Raw genomic sequence first — 20,822 nt, forward strand, 5'->3', positions numbered from 1 at the left:
TTTAAAGAGTTTAACAAAACAATTTTAACAAAAAAATTTTACAAAAAATTATTTAAAAAGAGTTTAACAGGAGTTCCTGTTGTGGCACAGTGGAAACAAATCTGACTAGGAACCATAAGGTTGCGGGTTTGATCCCTGGCCTCGATCAGTGGGTTGAGGATCCGGCGTTGCCGTGAGCTGTGGTGTAGGTCAAAGACACGGCTCGGATCTGGCATTGCTGTGTGTGGTGTGGGCCGGCAGCTACAGCTCTGATTGTATCCCTGGCCTGGGAACCTCCATATACTGCGGGTGTGGCCCTAAGAAGACAAAAAGACAAAAGACAAATGACAAAAAAAAAAAAAAGTTTAACAAGAGAGCAAAGATGTGCATGAGTTGAGCGAGAAGGCCTGCCAGAGGCCTATAGCATCAAGATTCTAAACCTAATGTGACTATGGTGTTGTGGGACAATTGAAATATTCTGGTGTTGTGAGATCCCAGATATTAAATTGTATACTAAAGCAATCAGGTCCTGCTGCATAGCACAGGGAACTATAACCCGTCTCTTGGGATAGACTATTATGGAAGAATATAAGAAAGGGAATATGTGTAAGCATATATGACCAGGGCACTTTGCTGTGCAGCATTATAAACCAACTATACTGTAATAAATTTTTTATAAATTGTACTGCACAAGGACAATACCTAAAGTAAAAATAAAAATGTGACACTAGGCATCATGGTATGTAAAGGCTTTTGATGTTAAAAGATCTAGTTTTGAGTCCTGGCCCTATCATTTATCAGACTTGACTTCTCAGTGTCCTTATCTAAAAGAGACAAAGTCACAGCTCCTTTTTTTTTTTTTTTAGGGCTGCACCTCTGGCATATAGAAATTCCCAGGCATAGGGGTCAAATCAGAGCTGCAGCTGCCAGCCTACACCACAGCCACAGCAATGTGGGATCCAGGCTGCAGCTGCCAGTCTACACCACAGCCACATCAGTGTGGGATCCAAGCTGCATCTGCCACCTGTACCACAGCTCACTGCAATGCCGGATTGTTAACCCATTGAGCAAGGCCAGGGATCAAACCCGGGTCCTCATAGATACTAGTCAGGTTCATCACCATTGAGCTACAGCAGGAATTCCACCAAGTTACAGCTACTTTGTCCTTCTTGTTCCCTCTCTCCTTTGCTCCCCACCACCCTAATTCTCCTCCTTGGCCTTGAATATATATTGAGCACCTGCCATGCTTCAGGGAGAGTTGTAGGTGTGGTGATGTAAACGAAAAATTATATTTCCTTTTAAGGAAGTTTGTAATCTGATACGAAAACAGTCACATGTTAATGCAGTATAGTAAGTGTTATAAAGATGATATATGCCATGTGTAATTTAAAAAAGTACCTGTATTTGTTCAAGAATGTCATGAAGAGGTTTGAAGATGAGATCATGTTTATACTGAAATTCAGTGCTGTGCAGACGTTTGCCAAGTGGAGGTCAGGGGTAAGTGTAGTTTGGATCAAATGAAAGCATTCAGTTAGTGTCTGTTTTTGAATAGGTTCTTGAACCTGTTTGTTTTCTCTTACCCTCTCCCATACTTGTGTTAGCAGGTAGAGAAGCTGACTGGATACTTAGCAAAAAAGTATAAACCATTTATTGAGCTGCTCTTCAGTCTGCTAAGCATCCTTTTAGACATTTTACCTTAATTATTTAGAATCTACCAGTAACTGTGGTAAATACTTTTTATTCCTTGAAGATGTTACTATCCTCAGGTGATAGATAAGGAAACTGAGGCACAGGTTTTTTTTTTTTTTTTTTTTTTTAAGTATCTCTCTAGTCATGCAGTTTGAGGTTGTTAAGCAATAGGATTAGGATTCAAACCACTATTCAAATCCAGCTTTAATCCCTGCATGCTTTCCATTATGTCTTTTTAAATACAATTCTAGCAGTGTTGCCAGTTTTAGTGTATCGTTCTCAGTTTTGAAGTATAGGCTAGATGAAGGGACTTAGTTAGGATTTACTTTAATATCAAGAAAAGTAGAAAAATTTATTTTTTAATCCTGTTTATGTGAAATTGAGTGATGTGACTGGGGCTAACTTGGATTTTTATCTATGTAGGTAAAGCTGAGTAAACATCAACTTTTTCTTTTAGTTTCTGTTTTTAGAGATTTAAGTGAGAACTAAAATCTCGCTCCTCAAGTAAACTGGAAAATTATAAGAATACCTAAAGGGAAATTTCAGTCTTGACTAAATAAATTGTTGCTCATTCATTTTGACCATGTCTATATAGACAGAGTGAAGTTATAGAATTAAATATATATACATATATATATATGTATATATATTTTTAATGAAGGATAGAGACTCGTGTTCTTCTATAACAAAGAAAACAGGGGACCCACCCAATGGTAAGCAATTTGTCCCTGGTTGTGCAACACAGTAGTTGTTGTTGGAGCCAAGGCTAGAGCCCAGATCTCCTAATACTTAGCCCAGTGATATTTTTATTGTGTTCCTGTAGGTGCCTCAGACTTAATGATTCGTGGAGTATCTTGGCATATAGATCAAAAGCATATAGTCCTTAACAGTCTTGGCCATTACTCATGTATATTGTATAATATCTTTAATGCATATTGTATAATAATTAATTGCCCATCACTAATTGTATATTTTTCCACTGATACTTTAGAAAAAGTAGTCTTTCCCTCATAAAAATATTGAAAAGAAACAAAATGTGTTTGAATTTTCAGCTCTTCAGCCTCATAATATTATCTGTTATTCTAGAAATCTGTATCACCCAGATTTATTGGAGAAATTCTTCTGCAACTTAATTTTTAATTATATTCTCATTATATTGCCTAACAATGAAGTGAATCACTTAAATCTATGGTTATAATTAAAGTAAGCTGGCTATCATGAAGGTATTAATTGGCTCTTCAAGGAATGGTGGTTTAAAAAATGCCAGTTTTTGATTTTTAGAGTTGTCTTCCAGCTGACAGTGTGTTAAATGATCTTTTTTTGTGATGAAGTACTTGGAGCAGTCTTGCAAATATGTTTGTGTTGTTTGTATAATGTCACTATCCATTTACCAGTAAATTGTTACATAAGGCAAACAATGATTTTTTAGCAGATGATATATATGGCTTAGAATGGGTTTTTTTTTCAAAACCAGTTCCTTCTTTCATTTTTTAGTTTAGTTGTAACCTCCTCTTGCTGAGACTATGACAGTTACGTTGTAGTAAGGCATCCTCACATACATTCCTCATGTCTCCACACATCCATGGTATCGCCAAGCAAGTTACATATTTTAAAACACAGATTTGATCTTGCTACTTTTGATAGCAAAAATGAATCAGTAGGTGTTTATACGGAATAAATGCTTAGGATGTCAGTCATAAATTTCCGTTACTTGGCTCTAACTTGGATTATCTATCCTCATTTATGGTCACCCTCTTCTCACTCATACACTGAAAATAATAAGCTTCTTTCCTTCTCTAAACATGTATTAACTATCATGCTATGTAAGCATATAGTTAAATCCTTAGCTCAGTTTAGATTACTGTCTTTAATCTCCATTGAAATTTCACTCTCTCTTCATGCATTTAAAAATGTACTTAATATGAAAAAGCTTATATATATAATGTATACTCTACTCAGTATAGGCCTCTCCTTAATGTTCCCTTTAGATCTGGGGAATTTTCTCATACTGTGCATTTTTGAATTTGTCTTCCTCCATCTTCTGTATTCTCTTTCCCAGGGTTCTCTATACTTCTCTTTTACCGCCTTTTTTTTTTTTTTTTTTTTTTTTTTTTTTGGTCTTTTTGCCTTTTCTAGGGCTGCACCCGTGGCATATGGAGGTTCCCAGGCTAGGGGTCGAATCGGAGCTGTAGCCACCAGCCTACGCCAGAGCCACAGCAACACGGGATCCGAGCCTTGTCTGCAACCTACACCACAGCTCACGGCAATGCCAGATCCCTAACCCACTGAGCAAGGCCAGGGATCGAACCCACAACCTCATGGTTCCTAGTCAGATTTGTTTACCACTGCGCCACGATGGGAACTCCTCCCTCATACATTTCATTTTGGACAGACAGTCTGTTTATGCTATGTCCTGAGAGATTTTCTAAATTTTTTTCCAGCCCACTTAATTCTAACAATCATTTTTAACTTTCTGAGAGTATTTTAAAAATTCTCTGATTGTTTTTAGTCATGTTTTGTTGATACATTGTCTCAAATATCTGTGGAGATAACTGCTTAGATGGTGTATAAAATTTCTTTTGTTCCCTCATTTATCTTGGCCTTTTGTCATTATGCTGCATGTTTTGTGATTCTTGGTTCACCCTTCAGATATATGAATGCAGGGTGAATGTGGGATAGGAATGATTTAAGGTTGAGTGGGTAAGGAGACGGCTCTTGCACCAGTGGCTTCTTAATTGTCAGAATGAATAGAGGTTTGTGTGTAGGATCCAATATTTCACAAGTTGCCCAGATATTTCCTTCTTAAGAGAAGGGCCTGGCATTATTTGCAGTGGGGTGTTGTTTGCCTGTTTTTACCAATGTAGGTGGGACTATGGGTGGGAGATTGAAATGGGCATCTTATCCATATACAGACCATCCATCAGTACTTCTCTTTTCATTGTATGTGTAGGGTCTCAGCACAGCCTCTCTGAGTTCTGTTAGGAATGCTGGTTCCTATTTTTGCTGCTGCTTCTTTCATTAGTTTTCCTAGGGTCTGACTCCTATTCAGTTAATCAGTCAGCAGTCTTTCTAACTTCCAGAAGTTTCTTTAAATCTACTTTCTCTTAATGGTATCCCTCTTATTCTCTTCCTTATTGTGAGTTTTTTTTCTTTTTATTATTTTGCTGTCCTTTTGATGGCTTCTAAGAGTAACATGAGACACATTTATTCAACCTGCCACCTTGAATTAGAAGTCAGTTTATGCTTCTAGAGTAGAAAATATACTCACTCTATTGAGGAGAATCAAGAATATAACTGTAGCAACACCTTATCTTCCCAACCTAGTTAGAAAAAGCATGTGCCAAAGAGATAAGTAATCTCATTACTGACTGGAACCTTGGGTTAGAACACTTGGCAAATAAAGCATAGTATTTGTTCCACTTTCTTTTAACTCCATGTTCCTATCATTTTAAAATGATTGGGAGGAGGAAAGGGAGTATAGCAAGGAAATTGAGAGCCAGTATTTTTGTAATTCTATAATAAATTCCTTCCAAAATGAATTTTAAAATTTGGGAATGAAGGGAAGTGGGAGGAGAGAGAATCACAAATTAGAGATGTTGGATGAGATAATATTTGCACGGTTGGCTTGTCCCCTTTGCCTGATATCTTAGTAGACATGGCAGCAGCTTCTTCTTCCTTTTTTTCTTTTTAGGGCCACACTTGCAACATATGGAAGTTCCCAGGCTAGGGGCCGAATTGGAGCTGCAGCTGCCAGCCTGTGCCACAGCCATAGCAACATGGGATCAGAGCTGCATTTGTGACTACACTGTGGCCTACAGCAATGCTGGATCTTTAACCCACTGAGTGAGGAGAAGGATTGAACCCACATCCTCATGGATACTTGTTGGGTTCTTAACCTGCTGAGCTTCAGCAGAAACTCCAGCAGTTTCTTCTAAATGCTTCTTCATTCATTTGGTCATTCCTTTATTCATTTAATAATTTTAATTCTGTCCTGTAGGAAATAAATGTTTATTTTGTCCAAATAGCATCACAGATGACAAAGTAAACCCAAACAGCAAATGTCTCACCTTATGCAAGTCTTATGTTTATAAATTCACGGGTTCGCATAGGAAGAATATCATGAATTGTGAGGCATATCAGTGAGAGTGACTGGAGAATATTGGAAGAAGGAGGAATAAGAAAAATAGGTTCATATTAACTTCTGAATAGAGTCAGAAAATAACATTATTACCATGAACCATTTTAATCCTATCAGCATTTTAACCTACAGGTACCATGCAGTATCACATTGACAGTAAAAATAGGAGAAGTTATTTTATATAGCAGAAGTAGGAGCTGGGAAGTTTAACTTTGCTTCAGCAATTCTCTTAACCTCTTAGGGTTCAGTCCACCTTTTTTTCAAGTGGAAGTTGGACTAAATAGTCTAGGACTCCTTTAAGTACTTACTGAATGATAGTTATTTGCAGGCATTGGGCTAAACCATTTAGGAAAAACAAAGATATATATCATAATCGCTTGCCTTCAGGAGAAAAGTCCAGAAGAGCAGATAGAAGTAAGGCATACACAAATATATGCATTACACACCAGTGAATTGTAAAAAGTATATAGGAGAATCAACTAAATGAAAAAGGAGAGAATTTCCACCTTGGGTAATTGAGAATGATGCATAAAGGATGATCTGAATTTTGCCTTGAATCTTTTTAAAAAATTTTTTTTTATTTTTTCCATTATAGTTGGTTAATGGTATTCTGTCAATTTCTATTATACAGCAATGTGACCCAGTCTAACACACACACACACACATATGTATCCTTTTTTCTCACATTATCCTCCATCATATTCCATCATAAGTGACTAGACGTAGTTCCTTGTGCTATACAGCAGGATCTCATTGCTTTTCCACTCCAAAAGCAATAGTTTGCATCTGTTAACCCCGGACTCCATCCCACTCCCTACCTCTCCCTCTTGGCAACCACAAGTCTCTTCTCCAAGTCCATGAGTTTCTGCCTTGAATCTTGAATAAGATTTTGATAGATAGCTATGACTAAGACAGTGTATCTGCTCCAGCATAAGCTCGAGTACAGAGGTGAGAAAACATCAAGTATGTTCAATAAAGTACAAGTCAGCCAGCTTTATTAATGGAGGAGTTGTGTCATAGAGTAATGGGAAAGGAACTGACAAATGGGACTAGAGGTAACATTAGAGTGGTCTCACCTACAACTTAAGAGGATTGTAGATTTTTTTTCCCTTTGGTCTTTTTTCGGGGGAGGGGGCACACCCGTGGCATATGAAGGTTCCCAGGCTAGAGGTAGAATCGGAGCTGAAGTTGCCTGCCTATGCCACAGCCACAGCCACACGGGACCTGAGCCGCATCTGTGACCTACACCACAGCTCACTGCAACGCCAGATCCTCAACCCGCTCACTGAGCAAGGCTAGGGAGTGAACCTGCGTCCTCATGGATACTAGTCGGGTTCATTAACCACTGAGCCACTACGGTAACTCCAGATTGTAGATATTTTGAAACTGGAGAGGAACAGGCTGATTTATTCAGAGAGATATGCAAGTGTGGAGCATGCTAAGGAGTAGGGAGGAGATGTGATGCTGAAATAGCAGTGAAGAAACTTCCACTCATCCAGGTAGGAGATAGGACCAGAGAAAGGGCAGCAGCAATCCAATGAAATGGTTGGGGCAGATGAGATTATGAAGTAAGAATGCACACAATTCAATAAATGGTAGAACTAAGGACTGAAACCAGTGTGATTCGAAAAATGGAGGCACTTCTAATAAAAAATTTCCAAGGCAAGAGGAGAAGTTGATTTTTGTGAAGAAATAAAATGATCTATTTTCCCATCTTTCAACAAATCTTTCCCACTTATGTAGCTGCAATTTTGGTGTAATAGCAAAGATAGGATACTCTCTGTGAATTCTTGTCCTTTTCTTGCAAAGCCGTTATAGTTTCTTAGGGACTTTTCGTGTGCGTGTGTGTGTCAATTATTGTGAATCTAAATTACCTTATACTCATTTGGGGAAGGGGGGCAGTAAATGATAGAACAAAAAAAAGTATTCTTTCACAATATGAAGAATAGTCAGAACTTAGTGGTCCATAAGAGCAAATTTGGAAAAGCAGTTCACTTATAAATAATACCTTTTAAAAATTGTAATACTAGAAAATGAAATCAAATTAAGAGTACCTGTACACAAGGAACTATGAGGAAATAAGTGATAGAATGTTGATTCCAGAAACAAAATATGAACCTATGATAGCTCTAATTAAAACTATCCCTCCTTTCTCTTAATTGTGGTAGGTGACTGATGCTCCACTTCATCTGATTTGATAATCTGCACTTTCTTGAGTGGGGAGTAAGAAGGAAAATGAAAACAAAGGACTATTAATAAGTAGGAGAGAGCTTGGGAGAACAAAAAAATAGAAGATTTGGAAATAGTATATAAAGCTTTCAAAAAAAGAATTTAAAAAAACATTTAAAGCGTGTAGGCAGTTATCTGTGTCTCCCTCCCCCCACCGCATCAGAGCAGTAAAGATGCTGCCAAACTGTACTTCCACATGAAGGTTTCTCAGTATCAGATGACCTGCGTTAGAAACAGGTTAAAAACCCTGTTTTCATGTGTCGTATTACTTTCACAATGACTAATCTCTTTTATCCTTGAAATTTGAAGCGTTATTTTTATTGTTTCCATGTAATTATTTGGTTACATGTAAGTATTTACCTGCCTTTAGAGTCATAGACTTGGGAAGGGTGGAGATTTTTCTGGTCCAACATTTCCCTAAGTATGCTAGTCATCTTTGGTTATAACGAAAGCACTCTGAGATCAATTAGGTTGGAAATTGCTGGGTTGACACAGTTACACAAGGTTTTTATTTCAGTGGCGGTGGGGAAGGCTATGGAACCTCAGAGATTTTAATACCTACTATGGTTCAACTAAGGAGAAACTATAGATAGCAATTCTAAACGTATGTGACCACCAAATCTTTTTTCGTAGGGTCTTTTCAGAATGCTTTTTCCTCAGAGGACATGTGGGAGAACTCAATCCTTTAAATTTACAGATAAACAAAAAGGAGATAAATGGCTCATTCAGAGCTGCATAGTTATTGACTTAAAGAACTATACTTGAACCAAGATCTCCTGCCATATTCAGATTTGCTTCCTTTTGCCCCCAAGTTCAGAAAAGTCTTTAAAAACTACGTGGTCCTTGAGATTAGATCTGTAAACTGTACCCAAGGGGATTTGAAGAAATAAATAAAATGACTGATTTAATTATTTCAGTACATTTTGAATTGGCACATTTCCTTTGAAAGAGATTGAAAGAGCCATTTAAGGAGTTTCCTGGTGGCTCAGCAGGTTAAAGATCTGGCTTTGTCACTGCTGTGGGTCTGGTTACTGCTGTGGCATGGGTTCAATCCCTGGCCCTAGAACTTCCGCATGCTGCAGGCATGGTCAAAAAAAAAGCTCAAAGCTTAGTACATTACAATGATGTACAATAATATGTGTATCTGAAATCTTCCCCTTTTTCCCAAAAAAGACTGGCAAAAATGACTATAATTTGCTGTTTTGTTGTTCCAGATCTCATTGCTGCATGTATACATGTAAACGTGCATCTTTTATTTATTTATCACTCAATGAATTTATCACATCTGTAGTTGTATAATGATTGTCACAATTCAATTTCATAGGATTTCCATCCCACAACCCAAGCACTAAACATGTATCTTTTAAAAACTTCTTGGAGTTCCCGTCGTGGCGCAGTGGTTAATGAATCCGACTAGGAACCATGAGGTTGCGGGTTCGGTCCCTGGCCTCACTCAGTGGGTTAAGGATCCGGCGTTGCCATGAGCTGTGGTGTAGGTTGCAGACGCGGCTCAGATCCCGCGTTCGTTGCTGTGGCTTCGGCGTAGGCCAGCGGCTACAGCTCCTATTCGACCCCTAGCCTGGGAACCTCCATATGCCGTGGGAGCGGCCCAAAGAAATAGCAAAAAGACAAAACAAAAACAAAAAAAAACTTCTTTATATAGGTGGGATTATGGTGGACACATTGTTTTTTACCCTTAATTTTTTTTACTCAACAGTATTACGTATTTGTCTTTCCCACATTAATACATGTAACCTTCTGGAATTCCTGTCGTGGCTGAGCAGAAATGAATCTAACTAGCATCCATGAGGATACAGGTTCAATCCCTAGCCTTGCTCAGTGGGTTAAGGATCGGACGTTGCCGGAAGCTGTGGTGTGGGTTGCAGACTCAGCTCAGATCCCGCATTGCTATGGCTTTGGTGTGGGCCAGCAGCTATAGCTCTGACTCAGCCCCTAGCCTGGGAACTTCATATGCTGTGGGTGCAGCTGTAAAAAAAAAAAAGACAAAAAAATACATGTAATCCTCTAATGGCTCAATAATGTTACATTATATGGCTCTACTATTAATTTATTTAATCTGTTTCCCATGGATGAACATTAGAAGAGCTGTAATTTTTTTACCAGACAGCAGTGCTGTAGTGAATTTTGATACAGGTTGTGGGGGGAGCTTTGTGTGACTATGTCTGTAGGAGAGTCCTTGAAGTGGAATTGCTGGGTCAAAAAATAAACATTTTTGAATTTTGTAAGTATTGCCAAGTTGCCTTAAATATGGTGTAAGTTTTATTCTCCCGCTTCTAGCATTGCAACAGGAAACTTTTAAATGGTGTACCTTTCACTGGACTTAAAAAAAAAAAGGATCTTTGTAAGATTTTATGCCTTATAATGAATAACTGCAAATATCTTTTGTCAATTTTAAAATCATAGAGATAATGTGTAAAGCATTAATGATCCTGATCCCTCTTTCTCTCTCTCTCTCTCCCTCCACTGCTCTTTTCAGAGCAAATTATTCATGGAAGGATTTAGAAGCCTAAAAGAAGGAGAACCAGTGGAATTCACATTTAAAAAATCTTCCAAAGGCCTTGAATCAATACGGGTAACAGGACCTGGTGGGAGCCCCTGTTTAGGAAGTGAAAGAAGACCCAAAGGGAAGACACTACAAAAAAGAAAACCAAAGGGAGACAGGTAATTTTACTTTGTTGATTTTGAGTTGATTGTATTTGGAAAAGATTTCTGAAAACTCAGTTTATATTTTCATTATGTTATTGGACTTTATATCATCTAGCCAAAATAAAATGCCACTGATGAGTATTTGAGTGGAATTTATTAGAGATATAGGCCATCTTGCAGTTAGAACTCTCTGAAGAATGTACTTACCTAAGCCTTTAGCACTGAGCACTGGACAGTCTCCCACCCACTATTTCCATCTCTCTGGAGACCACGATGTGGACTTGAAGTTTCCAACAGGCAGAGGTACCCCTCTGAACATCTTAACACCTCACCAGTCTTTTTCAAGTGAAAATACACTTATTGTTTTTCTGCTTTGAAAAGATAACTTAATACTGAAAATTCAAATATTAAAAAAAAAAAATCACTGGAAATTTTAACTAGAGGTAGGAATCAATACATATGCACTGTTTTTGAAATGCATCTTTTTTTCACTTAACAGGGTGTGGTGGAATGTTTCATGTCAGTCTTTAGCACCTGCATAAATTTCTGTTGTGTGAATGTACCAAAATTTAAACGAGACTATGCTAAATTAATTTAATTGTTAAATTTAGGCTATTTTCAATATTTTTAATTTATCAATAGCACCACAGTAAGAATCCATATATATATTTTTTTGAAAAATTGTCTGATTATATGATGAGTTAAATACCTAATAGTGAAAAATCTGGGTCAAAAACTATGCACTTCGGAGTTCCCATCATGGCTCACTGGTTAACGAATCTGACTGGCATCCATGAGGACACAGGTTCGATCCCTGGCCTTGCTCAGTGGGTTAAGGATCCCACATTGCCGTAGCTGTGGTGTAGGTCGCAGATGCAGCTCAGATCCTTCATTACTGTGGCTGTGGTATAGGCCAGCATCTACAGCTCCAATTCGACCCCTAGCTTGGGAACCTCCATAAGCTGAGGGTGTGGCCCTAAAAAGCAAAAACAAACACACAAACAAAAACCTATGCACTTAAAAAATTTTGATATCAGTTTCCAAACTACTCTTCAGAAACGTTTAAGGCCAATGTACAACTGCTTTAAAAGTGAGACTGTTCATTGAATAATGTCATCTTTTTAATCTCTTCCAGTTACTTAGACAAATGCCCCTCATTTTTTTTCTTTGCCTCCTTTGATTTGAGGTTAAATATATTCTTACGCTTTAATTTTCATTTTTATTTTTTTATCTATGAATTGTGTGTTTCTTGTCTTTGCTTATTTTTCTACTGAGATGTTCATTTGCTGTTATTGATTTCTAAGTTCTCTCTTTAGAAAAAAATCTGTTTTCCTCTTTCCTATGCTGGGAAAAACTCAGTTTTTCCATTTTATGTTTCTCGCCTTTATGTCTCCATTACTTTTACAGAGAACAGTATACTTCTGGTCATGAAATGTGTGGAGGTTTTTCCGTACACCAAGCAATTCTCCACAATGCCAGCTGGCTGTCCTACACTTTAACTCAATTCTAACCCTATCTACCTGGAGATAGTGTCTGTTCCCACAGCCTAAGAGGTCAGTCCCATGAGACTGCTCCCACTGTAATTTAGATGCCAGGTGCAGGTACCCAGTTACCTGCAACTCCTGTCTGAGTTGGCCCCAAATTGGGGATTTCCATGACCCCTGCCTCAGGTTTGATTTATTTGCTGGAGTGGCTCACAGAACTCAGGGAAACACTTATATATATATCAGCTTATTAAAGGATATGACAACAGCCAGGTAAAGGATATGGATGAACAACCAGATGGAGAGATAGGTTAGGCGAGGTCTGGGAGGGTCCCAAGCACACTTCTGTCTCCAGGAGGCTAGGGTGCTTCACCCTCTCAGTGTGGATTGTTTACCAATCTAGAAGCTCTTTCCAGCTCATACTTTTGGAATTTTTCAGAGGCTTCATCACATAGGTTTGAAAAACAAAGGTTTTTCAGCCCCTTTCCCTTCTTTCAAGAAAATTGGGGGTGGATGACAATTCTGAGCCTCTGAAGCTTGTAGTGACCCTCATCCAGGAGCCATCTGGTAGCCCACCCAGAGTCACTTCATTAGAACAGAAAACCGGGAGTTCCCATCGTGGCACAGCAGAAACAAATCCGACTAGGAACCATGAGGTTGTGGGTTCGATCCCTGGCCTTGCTCAGTGGGTTAAGGATCTTGTGTTGCCGTGAGCTGTGGTGCAGGTCACAGATTTCGGATCTGGCGTTGCTGTGGCTGGGGTGTAGGCCGGTCTGAATAGACCCCTAGCCTGGGAACCTCTATATACTGCTGGTGTGGCCCTAAAAAGACAAAAAAATAAAAGAACAGAAAACCCTTCTGTCACACCAGGATATTTTAAGGGTTTCAAGAGTCTTGTGTCAGGAACAGAGATCAAAGACTAATATTAGAGAAAAAAGTTCTATTGGATTTCTTTGAAAAAAATTTTTTATTATAGTTGATTTACAATGTTTTATCAGTATCTGTTTATAGCAAGGTGACCCCATTATACATATATATATATACATGTTCTTTTCCTCATATTGTATTCTATCGTGTTCTATCACAAGTGATTGAATATAGTTCCCTGTGCTGTACAGCAGGACCTCATTGCTTATCTGTTCTAAAGGTAATAGTTCCCACCTACTCACCCTAAACTCCTGGTCCATTCTAATCCTTCCCCCTCCCCCTTGGCAACCACAAGTCTGTTCTCTGTGTCCATGAGTTTATTTCTGTTCTACTAGTGTTCTTGTCATTTAGGAAGTTACAAAGGTCTTAGGAGCTCTGTGCTGGGAACCAGGAGCAGAGACCAATATCTATTTCCTGTTATCTCACATTCTCTTATAAAGTCCCCATGTTAATCTTTGTCTCAAATATATAAGAAATATCCTTTTCAGCTTGTGAAATGTATTTTAGCTTTAATTATAGAGACTTTTAAAAATAGTACTGATGTTTTGATAAGTCTGTCACTCCCTCCTTAATACTATCTGGCTTTTCAAACCACCAAATTGAAAATATACTGAATTCATCTATATTTTCTTACATAATTTTTATTAATTTATCTTTTACATTTAACTGTCTTTTTTTGTATGTAACTATTTTGGAAGAGAGGATTATAAGGGTGGAGCTTTTCTTTCCTCTGCAGATTGCTAAGTAGTTGTCACTACAGTGTTTATCGTCTAGTGCATATTTTCATACTGGTTTGAAAAGCCATCAGTAAGAGAATAAATTCAGTTTCCATCTTCATTTTTTTAGGAGTTCATTTTATATAAAGAAAAGTCCACGAAAACATGTGAAAGTATAATGATACACTTACCTATTAAAGTGATTTTTTTTAATCCCAAAGAGAGATTATATATCCACATACATTCAAGTAAAGCAGAGTAAAACGAAACAAAATCCTTTCTTTTCCTATGTCTTTTAGATAAACTCTTTAACTGTAGTTGTGGCGTGTTTTACACATGTGCTGAATTGAAATCTCTGCAAGAGAGAGTTATGGAAGCTGATAGTAGAGAAATAAGATAGCAAGACATTCCTTCATGTAGGATCTTGTCAACCATTGTAAGGACTTTGATTTGGGGAAAAATGAGAAATCTTTGGGAAAATCTTAAATTTAAAAGTAACATGAACAGATCTAGTTACCTAAAGTATCATTCAGGCAGCTGTGAAAACAACCTAAAGTGAACAAAGATGGCAGCTGATAGATGACACGAGGGCAGTTCTGGTAATACCAGAAAGGGAAGAGGTTATGGTGTTTCCCATTGGGATGCTAGAGTAGGAGTGGTGAGCAAAAGTTCTGAAATGTTTTGAAGGTAGAAACAACAGCATTTACTACCAGATCAGATGTTGACTCTAAGAGAGAGTGAAGTGTTCAGGAAGACTCCAGGATTCGATTGGCCAGAGCAACTAGAAAAATGAAGGGAGTGTTTACCAAGATGAAGAAGCAGGGAAGGAGCAAACAATCAGAAGTATGGTTTTGGATGTTTTAACTGGATGTGCATAATAGACATCTAAGTGGAATGTAGGTTAAACAGATGTGTGCATGAACATGGAGTTCCAGAGCTGGAGGCAAGAATTGGGTGGTATTTGGCCAAAAGACTAAATGAGGTATTTACAGCCTTAAGACTAAATGAGATCACTGTCAGAGTGGGTATACATAGAAAAGGGAAGAGGAGGAGTTCTCCTTGTGGCTTAGTGGTAATGAGCCCGACTAGTATCTGTGAGGATGAGGGTTTGATCCCTGGCCTTGCTCAGTCAGTTAAAGATCTGGCATTGCTGTAAGCTGTGGTATAACTTGCAGACATGGCTCAGATCCAGAGATGCTTTGGCTGTGATGTAGGCCAACAGTTGCAGCTCCTATTTGACTCGTAGCCTAGCCTGGGAACTTCCATATACTGCAGGTGCACCCCTAAAAAGGCAAAAAAATAAAAATAAAAAAAAAAAGAAAGAAAGAAAGTAAAAGGAAGAGGACTGAGCCTTAGGCCATTTCAGCACGTAGAGATCAAAAAGATTAGGAGATGCCGAACAGCAGAAATTAACAGAACATTGTAACCAAGAGAGGATTTTACTTCAAAAGTCAAGGCAAGAAGTGCTTGAAAGAAAGGGTATTAGATGTGTTCAATGGTGCTGCTGGTGAAAATGATCAAGTAAGATGACCACCAAGACTTGAAAATTTAGCTACAAGAAAGTCTTTGGTGAAATTGGCGAGATCAGATTGAGTGCACTGGTGGGAGTGAAAGCCTGAGTGGATTTGTGTTCTACTGAGAAGGAAAAGAGAGGACGTGGAGACGGCAAATATAGACAATTTTTTTAGTTTTCCTACAAATGGGAGCAGAAAAGTGAAGCAGTAGCTGAGGGGAAGAAATTATAGCATGTTTATGCATTAGTGGGGATAGTCTAGTATGAAAGGAAAGATTGAGCATTCAAGAAGGGGAGAGGAAAATTGATGGAGTGATTTCTTTGATTGGGATTTAAAGCACAACTGAGAGAGCTAGCCACATAAGCACAGACAATTTGTTCTTCAAAATGGGATGTATGTAAGGCACGTATACAGGTATAGATACAAATGGGTAGGTACTTGTGAGGATGGGGTAAGATTCTCACATTTTTATGCTATTTGCTTAGTGAAATTTGAAGCAAGGCCATCAAGTGAATGATGGTGGAAGAGGAGGTTGTGGGGATTTAAAAAGAAAGGAAAAGATTTAAAATAGGAAAATAGAAGAGTGAATGCATTAAGGAGGGAAATGTAGAATTCCCAGCTAGATCAAAAACCCACTTATGGTTAGGGGGCATGAATTTAAAATAAAGTTAGTCAGTATGATCGTGAATTTTCTCCAGCCTTTGCTGACTTCCTTGCTACAGCTGTCAAATAGGCAGAAAGATGGATTTAACTAGAATTAGGGTTTTCCTAGTTGAGAATAATGAAAGGAGAGAAGCAAGAGCACTGAGCAAGGGATTAGTTGTAGTGGTGGATCATAGCATATAAACTGGGTACTGAGTAAAGACACAAAGAGGTGGCAGCCTCATGGTGGGTAGGGTGCAACTGCAGCCGGAGAATTGCTGTAGCTGGAGGACTAGAGGGAGTGATCTGAGAATGTAGAAAAAAGATAGTGGTGGTCAAAGGGTGAGTAACTTCTCCAACTGCCTATGTTGTGTGTCTTTTTAACAAAATTTTTACACATTTCGTAACTAATGATTTTCAACTAAGCTCAGGAGGTCCATAATTTTTGTCACTAGGATTAGCAGTTCCAGCTTTACATGTGCCATTTGTTTTTATAAAATAATAGAGATAAACTGCAATAAAATACTCAAATAAGCCTAGAGATTCTGTTGAAACTGAAACAATGAGAAAACAAGATGTGACAGTGGTAAGTGATGGCTGAAACAGTTACTAAGGTGTTGATTTTCTCTGTAAATATTTAAAAGGCTTTAAAGAGCTTTTTCTTCCCTTTCTCCTTGATTAGATATTTTATTGTACTTCAAAGAACTAACTCTGGATTAATTTATTTTATACTTTTTGTCTAATGCTTTCTGTGATTATGTTTATTACTTCCTTCTATTTTATTATGGAAATTTTCAAAATAAAAAGAGTATATCATGTATACCCACATTTTTTTTTGTCTTTTTTTTTTTTTTTTTTTTTTTGCTATTTCTGGGGCCGCTCCCACGGCATATGGAGGTTCCCAGGCTAGGGGTCCAATCGGAGCTGCAGCCGCCGGCCTATGCCAGAGCCACAGCAACTCGGGATCTGAGCTGCCTCTGTAACCTATACCACAGCTCACGGCAACGCCGGATCGTCAACCCACTGAGCAAGGCCAGGAATCGAACCCGCAACCTCATTCGTTAACCACTGGGCCACGACGGGAACTCCCCCACATTTATATTTTGATAATTATAAACATTTTTGTGGAAACTGTTTAAACTAGTATATTGCAGGTGCATTGCACTGTAATACCATGTCTCATTATTCATATCAAAGTGAACAAGACATTCTTAATAGGAATCTAATACCAGTCCATATTAACATTTCCCCAGGTTTCCTCTGGCAGCCACCAATCTGTTCCTAGGATATAAGAGCTTGATTTTTGTTTTTATTTTTATTTTTTATTTTTTTGCTTTTTAGGGCCTCACCTGTGGCATATGGAAGTTCCCAGGATAGGGGTCAAATTGGAGCCACAGCTGCCAGCCTACGCCACAGCAACGCTGGATCCGAGCCTGGTCTGTGATCTACACCACAGCTCACGGCAATGCCGAATCCCTGACCCACTGAGGGAGGCCAGGGATCAAGCCTGCATCCTCATGGATACTAGATGGAATTGTTTCCGCTGAGCCATGATGGGAACTCCCTGTTTTTATTTTTAGACTCTACATATAGGGGAGATATATGGTATTTGTCTTTTTCTGACTTATTTTACTTAGAGTAATGCCAAGAGTAATGCCATCAGTGTCCATCCATGTTGTCACAGTGGAAGGATTTCATTCTTTTTTATGGCTTTAATGTTCCTGTGTGTGTGTGTTTATATCACACACACACACACTCAAACACACACACACAAATCATATCTTCTTTCTCCATTCATCCATTGCACACTTTGGTTGTTTCCACATCTTGCCTATTGTAGATAATGCTGCAGTGAAAGTGTGATTGCATATATCTATTTAAGGTAGTGTTTTCTTTTTCTTTTCTTTTGTTCTTTTTTTTTTTTTTTTTTTTTTTTTTTTTGGTCTTTTTAGGGATGTACCTGTGGCATATGGAAGTTCCCAAGCTAGTGGTTGAATTGGAACTGCAGCTGCCAGCCTGGCACTACAGTCACAGCAATGCTGGATGCGTGCCTCATCTGCAACCTACACCACAGCTCACAGCAGTGCTGGATCCTTAACCCACTGAGCAAGGCCAGGGATCGAACCTGCATCCTCATGAATACTAGCTGGGTTCATTACTGCTGAGCCATGATGGGAACTCCTCAAGTTAGTGTTTTAATTTTTCTTCAGATAAATGCCTGGAAGTGCAATTGCTGAATAGTATTGAAGTCCTATTTTTAATTTTTTGAGAAATTTCCAAAGTGTTTTCTGTAGTGGCTGCATGAATTTACTTTTTTCCAACAGTGCACACGGTTTCCCCTTTCTCCACATTGTTGCCAACACTTGTTATTTCTTGTCTTTTTGATAATAGCTGTTCTAAGAGGTGTGAGGTGATATCTCACTGGTTTTCATTTGCATTTCCTTCATGATTAGTAATGTTGAGCACCTTTTTATGTGCCTGTTGGTCATTTGTATATTCTCCTTGCAAAAATGTCTCTTCAGTTCCTCAGCCCATTTTTTTTTATTGAGGTATAGATTTATTATATTAGTTTCAGATGTATAGCAGTGATTTTTATAGATTATACTCCATATACAGCTATTATATTTTTATAGATTATACTCCATTTTGAGCTGTTATAAAATATTGACTATATTCCCTTTGCTGTATACTATGTCTTTGTAGCTAATTTATTTTATAAATAGTAGTTTGTATTCTTGATCCTTTACCTCATGTCTCCCTCCCCCCATTTCCTCTCCCCACTGGTAACCAGTAGTTAGTTCTCCATGTCTATAAATCTGTTTCTCTTTTGCTCTATGCATTCATTTGTTTTATTTTTCATATTCCACATACAGTATTTGTCTTTCTCTGTCTGACTTCTTTCTCTAACATAATATCCTTAAGGTCTATTCATGTTGTTGGAACTGGCAAAATTTCATTCTTTTTTATGGCTAAGTAGTATTCCATTGTACGTGTGTATGTGTGTGTGTGTGTGTATTTACATATCACGCTTTCTTTATCCATTCATCTGTTGATGGACACTTAGGTTGCTTCCATATCTTAGCTATTGTAAATAATAACATTTGGGTGCACATATCTCTTTTAATTAGTGTCCTTGTGTTCCTTAGACATATACCCAAGAGAGAAATTGCTGGATCTCATGGTACTGTTTTTAGTTTTTTTGAGGAACCTCTGTAGTGTTTCCCACAGTGGCAGAATCAATTTACATTCGCACCAATAGTGTACAAGAGTACCATTTTCTCCTCATCTTCACAAACATTTGTTATTTGTGTTCTTTTTGATGATAGTCATTCTCACAGTTGTGAGGTGACATCTCACTGTGGTTTTGAATTGGGTATCTCTGGTGATTAGCAATGGTGAGTATCTTTTCATGTGCCTATTGGAATTAATGGAATTGCTTAGGTTTTGATATTGAGTTGTATGGGCTATATATATTTTGGATATTGACCTCTTATTGATTGTATCATTTACAAATATTTTCTTCTCTTCAATAGGTTGTCTTTTCATTTGTCATTGGTTTCCTTTGTTGTACTAAACCTTTAAGTTTAATTAGGTCCCATTTGTTTGTTTGTTTGTTGTGCTTTTGTTTTCTTTGCCTTAGGAGACAGATCCCAAAAAGTATTGCTGTAATTTATGTCAAAGAGTGTTCTGCCTGTGTTTTCTTCTTGTTTTATGCCTTCCAGTCATACATTTAGGTCTTTAATCCATTTTCAGTTTGTTTTTATATATGGTATAAGAAAATGTTCAATTTCATTGTTTTACATGTAGCTGTTCAGTTTTCCCAGTACACTTATTGAAGAGACTGTCTTGTCCCTGTTGTATTCTTTCTCCTTTATCATAGATTGATCATAAGAGTGGGTTTATTTCTGGTCTTTCTGTCCTGGTGCATGGATATATGTGCCTATTTTTTGTACAAGTACAATATTGTTTTGATAACTATAGTTTTGTAGTATTGTCTGAAGCCAAAGAACATGATTCCTCCCACTCTGTCTTTCTTTCTCATGATTATTTTAGTTATTTGGGGTCTTCTGTGTTTCCACAAAAATTTTAAAATTATTTATTCTAGTTCTGTGAAAAATGCCATTGGAATTTTAATAGAGATTGCATTGAATCTGTAAATTTTCTTGGCTGGTATGGTCAGTTTAATAATATTAATTCTGCTACTCCATGAACATCTTTACATCTGTTTGTGCCCTTTAATTTCTTATCAGTGTCTTATAGTTTCTTGAGTACAGATTTTTTATCTCCTTAGTTTATTCCTAGAAACTTTGTTCTTTTTGATGTGATTGTAAATGGCTTCTGCCCGTTTTTTTAATTGGATTACTTGTTTGCTGTTGACTGGTGTGATTCCTTTTTTATACTTTGGATATTAATCCCTTATCTACCTGATAAAAATATTTGCAAATACTTTCTCCCATTTTCTAAGTTGCCTTTTTTGCTAATTGTTTCCTTTGCTGTGCAGGAGTGTTTTAGCTTGATGTAGTTCCATTTCTTTATCTTTGTTTTTCTTGCCTTTGTTTTTGGTGTTGAAACCAAGAAATCATTGCCAAGACCATTGTCAAAGAGATTATCTTATATTTTCTAAGTTTTTAACCTGTTTTGAATTGATTTTCATGTATAGTGTATGGCAGTGTTCAAGTTTCATTCTTTTGTGTGTGGCTGTCTAATTTTCCCAACACCATTTATTGAAGAGGCTATCCTTTCCCCATTGTATATTCTTAGTTCCTTTGTTGTAAATTAATTGGCCATATATGTGTGGGCTTAGTTTTTATCTTACCATTTTATTCCATCAATCTGA

The 20,822-nt window shown here is 37.8% G+C and overlaps 1 protein-coding gene across 5 annotated transcripts in view; it reads left to right on the forward strand.

Annotated features, from left to right (window-relative positions):
* The window catches only part of LIN28B (lin-28 homolog B), a 141,615-nt gene that overhangs the window by 71,467 nt on the left and 49,326 nt on the right, over window positions 1-20,822 (forward strand). For all 5 annotated transcript variants that reach the window (XM_085004470.1, XM_021079438.2, XM_085004606.1 and 2 more), the window contains 1 exon segment: window positions 10,533-10,717. In XM_085004470.1, the coding sequence (XP_084860596.1) occupies window positions 10,533-10,717 (185 nt within the window).

This window comes from Sus scrofa, chromosome 1 (assembly GCF_054392235.1).
Source record: "Sus scrofa isolate SSC_HxYL_T2T_F1_AM1 chromosome 1, Sscrofa_HxYL_maternal_Yorkshire_Landrace_v2.0, whole genome shotgun sequence".
Lineage (NCBI taxonomy): Eukaryota > Metazoa > Chordata > Mammalia > Artiodactyla > Suidae > Sus > Sus scrofa.